Source organism: Hemiscyllium ocellatum, chromosome 7 (genome assembly GCF_020745735.1).
Source record: "Hemiscyllium ocellatum isolate sHemOce1 chromosome 7, sHemOce1.pat.X.cur, whole genome shotgun sequence".
Taxonomy (NCBI): domain Eukaryota; kingdom Metazoa; phylum Chordata; class Chondrichthyes; order Orectolobiformes; family Hemiscylliidae; genus Hemiscyllium; species Hemiscyllium ocellatum.
The window spans coordinates 10,509,190-10,519,600 of NC_083407.1; the positions used below are offsets into that span (position 1 = coordinate 10,509,190).

Here is a 10,411-nt window from a genome sequence, read left to right on the forward strand (position 1 = left end):
CAGCAGGTTTGGCAGTATCTGTGAAGAGAACTCAGAGTTAACGTTTCAGGTCCAGTGACCCTTCCTCAGAACTGTTCTGTTTGAGTTCTGAGGAAGGGTGACCTGAAATGTTAACTCTGATTTCTCTTCACAGATGCCGTCAGACTGGCTGAGCTATTCTAGCAACTTCTGTTTTGTTTCTGATTTACAGCATCCGCTGTTCTTTCATCAACTATAGTTCAACGCCATTTACTTCAACACAGGCTGACACCATACCTGGAATGAAGACAGAAAATGCTGGGAATTCCCAGCAGGTTAAGCAGCTTCTGTGAAGACAGAGGTCACTTTTCAGTTGGTTGAGAATTGTGCTTCATGGTTCAGTCTTTCAGTAAATTCACTGAATGCGATGTAACCAACTTACAAATGCAGATGCCATTTATGCCAATTTTGGAATATTGCATACAATTTGTCCTGCTATAGGAAGACCATTGTTAAACTAGAAAGGGTGCAGAAAACATTTTCAAGGATGTTGCTGGGACTGGGGGGGTTTTGAGTATTAGGGAGAGGCTGGGGCAATTTTCCCTGGAGCGTCGGAGGCTGAGCGATGAATTTATAGAGGTCAAGAAGGGCAATGTCAAGGTGAGTGTCTAAGGTCTTTCCCCCAGGGTAGGGGAGCCCAAAACTGGAGGGAATAAGTTTAAGGTGAGAGGGGAAAGATTTAAAAGGGACCTGAAGGATAAGTTTTTTTATTCAGAGGATGGTGCACGTATGGAGCAAGCTGTCAAAGGAAGAGGCAAATACAGTTACAATGTTTAAAAGACATTTGGACAGGCACATGGATAGGAAACATTTAGATGGGTGTGGGTCAAACTCAGTCAAATTGGACTAGTAAAGTTTGGGAAACTTGGTTAGCATGGACGAGTTGGACTGAAGGGTCTGTTTCCATGCTCTATGACTCTATGATACATCTCAATGCAACTTACACCAAAGAATTGCACGGTTATGACCCCATTTTAGAAGATTTGTCAAACTCATTCCCAATTTGTCGACCCCTTTAGATGAAGTATTCATCAAAAGGAAAACCTTTATGCCTTTTCTGGATGACACAGAAAATTAACTCAAGATACTGTGCATCCAACAAATTAATTTGAAGATTTATTAAAATGGGCTAAGAAAACAAGAGTACAAGGGGTTGTGTTGAACTTGAATCAGACAGTAATCTGCCTCCAGCACTGCATGCTGCATTTTAGGAAGGAGGTGAAGACATTAGACAGAGTGCTGAAAAGATTCATAAGGTGAATCAAGGGTGAGGAGTTTCAGATATTTAGATAGATTGGAAAAGCTGGGGCTGCTTTCCCTGAAGAAGTGAAGGCTGACAGAAGATTGCTTGATGATTTCAAGCCATGAGAGGTTCAGGTAGGGAGAAAGTGTCCCTGCTTGTGAAAGGATCAGCAATGAGAGGACACAGATTTAAATTAACAAAAGCGACACGAGGGGAAACATTTTCACAGATCAAGTGGTTCGGGTCTGGAACACGCTGCCAGAGACTGTAGTGGAGTCAGGTTCAATCGAGATGTTCAAAAGGGAATTAGATGTTTATGAGAAAGTAGAAAATGTACAGGGTGACGTGAAGAACGCATGGGAATGGAGCGAGATCCACTTGGAGAGCCAGCACAGACAATGTGGGCAGGATGGCCTCCTTCGGCCGTATAACAATGCTATGATCTTGCTTAATTTGCTCAGAGCAATGACACCACCACTTTTTTTGTGTGGGAGGATCACAAAAAAAATGGATGAAGCAATTTATGTTGCTGTTAATTTACAACCTCTTACTCCTGCCATGAGGCACCAAATGCACAGATGAGGCCTTACCGTAATCTCTCATGACAGTATAATTGATAGCAGACTTGGATCTGAAAACCCTTTACTGCTGACATTTGGGATATTTGATTTCCACGACAATTCCTTTTTGGTACTTTTGGCATTTTCACTCCGAGGGAGTATTATCAATGCAGGTGCTTGTGCTGCTGATTCTGAGACCCTGAGCAGTGGAATTGTCACTTTAATCTTCACTCAATCTCTCTCCCTCTCTCTTGCTTCTTTAAAAGCCTGCACTAATATCTTTCAATAAATACTACAGACGCTGGAAAGCTGAAACAGAAACAGAAAGTGCTGCAGAAACCCAGAGAGAGAGAGAGAAGCAAGAGTTACAGCAGGGTGGCTCAGTGGAAAACATTGCTACTTCATAGCGTCAGGGACACAGGTTCGATTCCAGCCTCGGGTGACAGTCTGTGCGGAGTTTGTATGTTCTCTCCGTGTCTGCATGAGTTTCCTCCCACAGTCCAAAGATGTGCAGATTATATGAAGTGGCCATACTAAATTGCCCAGAGCGTTCAGGGATGTGTAGATAGGTGCATTAGTCAGGAGTAAATGTAGGGGAATAGGTTTGGGTGGGTTACTCTCTGGAGAATGGATGTGGACTTGTTGGGCCAACTGGCCTGTTTCCACACAGTAGGAATTCTAAGATAAACAGAGTCAGAATTGAAGGGTGGTTATATGTTGTTATATTTCCCTGTTGAAAAGATCGAGGAAGTGGTTGGTCAAAGGGGAAGTTCTGGGGGTGGAGGAGATCACTGGATTATTAATCCAGAGACCAGTTAATACTCTGGGGACCTGGGTTCGAATGTCACCATGACAGATGGTGAAATTTCGATTCAATGAAGTCTGGAATTAAGAATTTAATGATGACCATGAATCCATTACCAATTGTTGGAAAAACCCATATGGTTCACTAATGTCCTTTAGGGAAGGAAACTTCCATCCTTACCTGGTTTGGCCTAGATGTGACTCCATACCCACGCAATGGGGCCCTCTGGGTAATTAGGGATGGGCAATAAATACTGGTCCAGACAGTTACGCTCTCTTTCTGGGAATGAATAAAACAAACTATGATGTATTCAATGCTGGATAAAAGTTTATAAAATAATGAGGGGTATAGATAGAATTGATGGTAGTTGTCTTTTCCCTAGGATGGGGAATTTCAAGACTGGGGGGTACATTTTTAAGGTGAGAGGAGAGAGATTTAAAAATGACATGGGTCAATTTTTTTACACAGAGAGTAGTTCACCTACGGCCTCACTCCCCATAAACCTTCAACACATTACTAACCAAAAATCTATCTCCTCCTTAAGTTACATGGAGTTCACCTGCGGAGTGAACTTCCTGAGGAAGTGGCGGATGTGGACACAATTATAATGTTTAAAAGACATGAATAGATGGATCCTTGAGTAGGAAAGGTTTGGAGGGATACGGGCCAGGAGCAGGCAGGTGGGACTAGTTTAGTTTGGGATTATGGTCACCATGGACTGTGTGGACCGAAGGGCCTGTTTCCGTGTATAACTCTATGATTCTATAACTGTTACTGTTCACTTTGACTTTTGTATCACAGCATTTTTGTCATTTCTTGTCCCTGACCATCAACCCTGTGATGTGATCGAACCATGTCAAGAGCGTGGCACTGGAAAAGCACAGTCGGTCAGGCAGCATCCAAGGAGCAGGAGAGTCGACGTTTTGGGCATAAGCCCTTCATCAGAAAAGCTTATGCTCGAAACATCGATTCTCCTGCTCCTCGGATGCTGCCTGACCGGCTGTGCTTTTCCAGCACTACACTCTCGACTCTGGTCTCCAGCATCTGCAGTCCTCACTTTCTCCTGTGCGATAGAACCGTAACATCTTGAGGGTCTTGACAAGGTAGATGTGGGGAGGATGCTTCCTCTGATGGGAGAATCCGTAATTCAGGGTCCCTTGTTAAATCATCCATTTAAAACAGAGCTGAGGTGAATATATTTTTTTCTCAAGAGTGTTGTACATAAGATATTGAAGGGAATTGACAAAGTGGCCATAGAGAGGACCTTTCCCCATGTGGGGTAATCTAGAATGAGAGGTGATAGTTTTAGGACAAGGGGTGACAGACTTAAAGCAGAGATGAGAAGCAAGGACTTCTCTCAAAGAGTCATCTGTGGATTTTTCACCTCAAAGTTTGGTGGATGCTGGGACATCGAATAAGTTTAAGGAAGAGATAGATTTTTGGTTAGTAATGTGTTGAAGGGTTATGGGGAGTGAGGCCGAAATGAGATCTGCCATGATAGTATTAAATGATGGAGCAGGGGCTAAATGGCCTACTGCTCCTAGTCCATATGTGAGTTTTTGGAACTGTCTTCCTGAAAGATGGAAACAGAGTCCTTGAATATTTTAAGGCAGAGGTGCAGAGATTCTGGTTGAGAAAGAGGGTGAAGAGTTATTTGGATTTGAACTTACAGTCGGATCAGCCATGGGTCTTATTAAATGATGGAGCAGGCCTGAGGTCCCTGATTACAGCTATTTTCTCATATTTTAATTTGAGTAATTCCTGCACTTTGTGTTTTCATCGCTCATATCTCTTTCTGTGATTATTGCATACTGCACAGGAGTGGCATATACATTGACATACTGAGTCACTGTGTCACATTTGTAAATGCTACATTTTGTAATTCACATGGCAGCTTACTGTACCCTTGGCTTTCGATTGTCCGAATTTCGGATTGTATGGCAAGATTGCAAGGTCCCAATGCTTGGCTAGACTGTGTTATCCAGCATTTGAGTATCCAAACGTTCAATTGTCCGAACAAAATACTCCCTGTCTGTGTCATTCGGCTAATTGAGGTTCCTCTGTAATATGCAGGAGTGTCATACCCAGTCACATACTGTGTTCCTGATAGAAATTCTCAGATATATCAGATCCAGGTAAAGCAACAAAGGGTTGCATTTATATTTGCATCCTTTTATTAATTTGTGGGGTGAGGGTGTGACTGGCCAGGCCAGCATTTATTGCCCAGAGAGCAGTTAAGAGTCAATGGCAATGCTGTGGGTCTGGAGTCACATGTAGGCCAGACCAGGTAAGGATAGCAGATTCCTTCTCTAAAGGGGCATTAGAGAACCAGATGGGTGACTGTTCCTGAAGATGGGCTCATGGTCATCATACCAAATTCCAGATACTTCTTCCCCATCCCTCCATTGAATTCAGATACTACCATCTGCCGTGGCAGAATTTGAACCCGGGTCCCTGGAGTAAGAGCCCAGTGATAATACCACAAGGCCATTGCCGCCCCTGGATTCATGGGTCAAAATATTTTAAGGTACTTTACCTCATCAAGATTAATTAGCTGAATTTTCTTTTAATATCCTTTCATGGGATGTGGGCGTTGCTGGCTGGGCCTGGGAATTGGCAGGTTCAACTGAGACATTCAAGAGGATTATTTGGATAGAGACAGTGGGCAGGGAAAGGGCAAGGGACTGGCAGTGGGGATTGGAGCCGGCCACAATGGGCTGAACGGCCACCTTTGCATCGCTCTCTTGCTGGGATTCCATTCTACATTGACCTGTGTTGTCTCGGTCTCTGTGCAGGTTTTAAGGAGAGTGCATACGCCTACGCCATCGCAGCAGCGGGGGTCGTTCACGCTGTCTCCAATGCCTGCAGCCTGGGCAAGCTGAAAGCCTGCAGCTGTGACGACAAGAGGCGTGGCGATGAGGAGGCCTTCCGTCTCAAACTCAACCGGCTCCAGCTGGAGGCGCTGAACCGGGGCAAAGGCATGGTACATGGGGTCCTCGAACCCCTTCCCACTGACCTGCCAGGACCCCAGGACTCCTGGGAATGGGGAGGATGCAGCCCCGACGTGGAATATGGTGACAAGTTTTCCAGGGACTTTCTGGATTCCCGGGAAACCTACAAGGACATCCACTCGCGCATGAGGCTCCACAACAACAGGGTGGGTCGGCAGGTGAGTGACTCTCTCTCTCTCGCTGTCTGCTTATGTCTCTGTCTCAGTCTCTTTCAGTCTTTCTCTCTGCCTCTCTCTGTCTTTGTCTCTGTCTCAGTCTCTCTCCCTGTCACGTCTCTATCTCAGTCTCTCTCCCTGTCTCTGTTTCTCTCTTTTTCTTTCTCTTTCTCTCTCTCTGTCTGTCTCTGTCTCTGTCTCAGTCTCTCTCCCTGTCTTTGTCTCTCTCTTTCTCTCTGTCTCTGTCTCTCTCTTTCTCTCTGTCTCTCCCTTTCGTTCTCTCTCTTTCTTTCTCTCTTTCTCTGTCTCTGTCTCTCTCTCCATCTTTTTCTCTCTGTGTCTCTGTCTGTCTGTCTCTCTCTCGCTCTGTCTCTTTCTGCTCAGAACAAAAACAAAAATCCACATATCGTGAAAACAGAAAAGGGAGAGTGAGTGATAGCAGTTAGGCACTTGGTCTGTCAAATGATCAGTGAATGTTAGGGGCTACTGTGGTAATGTCCCTACCTCAGAGCCAGGAGGCCTGGGTTTAAGTCCCATCTGTCCTAAATCTGTGTAACTTTAAAATTTTCATTCATGGAGATGAGGTCATTGCTGGCTAGGCAGCATTTATGGCCTACACCAGAGTTCAGCCCCATTGGAGTTACATGTAGGCCAGACCAGGTAAGGATGGCAGCTTCCTTCCCTAGGAATGACATTAGGGAACCAGATGGATTATTCCTGATGATCGTTTCATGGGCATCATTAGACTTTTTGAACTCCAGGTTTTTATTGAATTCAAATTTCAATATCAGCCATGGTGAGATTCAAACCCGGGTCCCTAGAACATGACCAGGGTTTCTGGGTTAACAGTCCAATAATAATAATACCACAAAACTATCGCCTTCCCTAATGAAAGTTGCAGTAAGAATATCCCTGATATTTAAAAATATACTCATATAGCATTGAGGGTGCTTGTGTTGTAGTGCTAATGTCCCTACCTCAGAGTCAGGAGGGCTGGTTTCAAATCCCTCCTGGCCAGAGGTATGTGATAGCAAATTGATAGCTGCAATTAATATTCTTGTTGAGTAACGCTGGGGCTCCTGTGACAGAGTGGTAGTGCCACTACCTCTCAGCTCAGGAGGTTTGTGTTCTAGTCTGACTGGCTCTAATAGTGTGTAATAATATCACTGACCAGCTTGATTGATCGATATTTAGTAATTTTGATCCGATATTAACGGTGTCTGCATGGCCCAATCAATAAGGTGCCTGACTACAGTGTGATTTGTGGTGTTAGCAGAATAGTAGGTTCTTTGCACAGAAGGTGATGGGTGTGTGAAATGCACTGTCAGCAGTGGGAGGAGAGTCAGATACATTAGGGGCATTTAAGCGACTCTTGGGTAGGCATGTGGATGATAGAAAAATGTAGGATATGTAGATTCGTTTGATCTTAGAGTAGGATAAAAGGTCATTATAGTTGAAAATGTGTTGCTGGTTAAAGCACAGCAGATTAGGCAGCATCCAAGGAACAGGAAATTCGACGTTTCGGGCATAAGCCCTCCAAGGAATAGGAAATTCGACGTTTCGGGCATAAGCCCTTCATCAGGGCTGATGAAGGGCTTATGCCTGAAACGTTGAATTTCCTATCCCTTGGATGCTGCCTAACCTGCTGTGCTTTAACCAGCAACACATTTTCAACTGTGATCTCCAGCATCTGCAGACCTAATTTTTTACCAAAAGGTCATTATAGTTTTGGGGTGGCACAGTGGCTAGCACTGCAGCTTCACAGTGCCAGGAACCCGGGTTCGATCCCAATCTTAGATGACCGTCTGTGTGGAGTTTGCACATTCTCCCTGCATCTGTGTGGGTTTCCTCCAGGTGCTCTGGTTTCCTCCCACAATGCGCAGGTCAGGTGCTTTGGCCATGCTAAATTGCCCGTAATGTTAGGGTTTGGTGGGTTATTCTTCAGAGGATTGGTGTGGACTTGTTAGGCCAAAGGACTTGTTTCCCTACTGTAGGGAATCTAATAAAAAAAGCAACATCAAGGGCTGAAGGACACATACTCTGCTGTACTGTTCTATGTTCTAATACAGGTTCAATTCTTGCTGTGAATGCTTTGGCCTCTTACAGCACAGTGGTAGTGTCCCATGGAGGATTGGGTTCATGCTTCAGGGGTGTGTCATTATGTCTCAGAATAGACTGATTAGAAAAATTCTTTTTCTTGGTGAATAGCCAACGTTTTTTTCCCTGTGTTGCTGGAGTCCAAAACTCGAGGGTATAGATTTAGGGTGAAATTACTATTAATATTAATATTCATCTGTCACCTATCCCTCCACCATCCCTATCCCAGTCTGAAATGTTTAATTAGTCAATATTTCCCTAATGCATCAGCCTACAGATGCTTTCAATCTAATGATACACTGTCTGCTGCCTGTCCCCTCAGTTGTTGAAGCCTAAGCTCTGGAATTTTCTCCTTAAACCTCCTTGCCTCTCTTTGCTCATTTAAAACACTATTTAATATCTATCCCTTTGACTTTTGACCACCCATCCTGATATCTCCTTAAATGTCTCTCTGTCAGACCTTCTCTGATAATAGTCTGGTGAAGCACATTGGCAATTTTCAGCAATAAAGGTTCTTTACAAACTTGTTCATGGGAATGTGGGCATTGTTGGGTGGGCTGGCATTTATTACCCATCCTTAACGACCCTCAGAAGGTGATGGTGAGTTATCTCAGAAACATAGAAGAAAAGGAGCAGGAGTAGGCCATTCGGCCCTTTGAGTCTGCTTCATTATTCAATATGGTCACTGCTGATCATCCAACTCAGTCCCCTGTTCCCACTGTCTCCCCACATCCTTTGATCCCTTTGGCCCTAACAACTATATCCAACACTTTAAAGTCATAGAGCACAGAGACAGGGACTTTGGTGGACACCCCATGATGGCTTATTACCTGCCCTCGACCTCTTCATTTCCAACTGCCGCCGGGACATTAACTGCCTCAACCTGCCTACCCCCCTCCCCCACTCCAACCTCTCACCCTCACAACACGCAGCCCTCCAATCCCTCTGCTCCAATCCCAACCTCACCATCAAGCCAGCAGATAAAGGGGGCGCACTGACCTCTACACCACTGAAGCCAAACGCCAACTCGAGGATACCTCTTCCTACCGCCCCCTCGACCATAACCCCACCCCCCAACACCAAACCATCGTCTCCCAGACCATACAGAACCTCATCACCTCAGGAGATCTCCCACCTACAGCTTCCAACCTCATAGTCCGGGAACCCCGTACTGCCCGGTTCTACCTCCTTCCCAAGATCCACAAGCCTGACCACCCTGGCTGATCCATTGTCTCAGCATGCTCCTGCCCCACTGAACTCATCTCTACCTACCTCAACACTGTCCTATCCCGCCTAGTCCAGGAACTCCCCAAATACATTCGAGACACCACCCACGCCCTCCACCTCCTCCAAGACTTCCGTTTCCCCGGCCCTCAAGGCCTCATCTTCACCATGGATATCCAATCCCTCTACACCTCCATCCGCCATGACCGGGGCCTCCAAGCCCTCCGTTTTTTCCTTCCACTGACACTCTCATTCGTTTGGCCAAATTGGTCCTCACCCTTGACAATTTCTCCTTCGAATCCTCCCACTTCCTCCAGACCAAAGGGGTAGCCATGGGCACACGTATGGGCCCCAGCTATGCCTGTCTCTTTGTTGTCTACGCAGAACAGTCCATCTTCCGGAATTACACTGGCACCACTCCCCACCTCTTCCTCCGCTACATTGATGACTGCATTGGCGCTACCTCGTGCTCCCGCGAGGAGGTTGAGCAATTCACCAACACATTACACCCTGAACTTAAATTTACCTGGACCATCTCTGACACCTCCCTCCCCTTCCTGGACCTCTCCATCTCCATTAATGATGACCAACTTGACACTGACATTTGTTACAAACCCACCGACTCCCACAGCTACCTGGATTTCACCTCTTCCCACCCTACGTCCTGCAAAAATGCCATTCCGTATTCCCAATTCCTCCGCCTCTGCTGTATCTGCTCCCAGGAGGACCAGTTCCACTACAGAACACACCAGATGGCCGCCTTCTTTAAAGACGGCAATTTCCCTTAACACGTGGTTAAAGATGCCATCCAACATATCTCATCCACATCCCACACCTCCGCCCTCAGACCCCACCCCTCCAACCGTAACAAGGATAGAATGCCCCTGGTGCTCACCTTCCACCCTACCAACCTTCGCGTAAACCAAATCATCCGCCGACATTTCTGCCACCTCCAAAAAGACCCCACCACCAGGGATGTATTTCCCTCTCCACCCCTTTCTGCCTTCTGCAAAGACCGTTCCCTCAGTGACTACCTGTTCAGGTCCACACCCCTCTACAACCCACCCTCCCATCCTGGCACCTTCCCCTGCTACCACAGGAATTGCAAAACCTGCGCCCACACCTCCTCCCTCACCTCTATCCAAGGCCCTAAAGGAGCCTTCCACATCCATCAAAGTTTTACCTGCACATCCACTAATATCATTTATTGTATCCGTTGCTCCCGATGCGGTCTCCTCTGCACTGGGGAGACTGGGTGCCTCCTAGCAGAGCGCTTTAGGGAATATCTCCGGGACACC

General features: G+C 46.0%; 1 protein-coding gene across 1 annotated transcript in view; it reads left to right on the forward strand.

The window, feature by feature from the left end:
• LOC132817381 (protein Wnt-10a-like) overlaps window positions 1-10,411 on the forward strand; it is a 78,940-nt gene that overhangs the window by 29,718 nt on the left and 38,811 nt on the right. Inside the window, exon 3 of the mRNA XM_060827802.1 lies at window positions 5,422-5,795. Within this exon, the coding sequence (XP_060683785.1) occupies window positions 5,422-5,795 (374 nt within the window). The remainder of the gene's footprint in view (window positions 1-5,421; window positions 5,796-10,411) is intronic.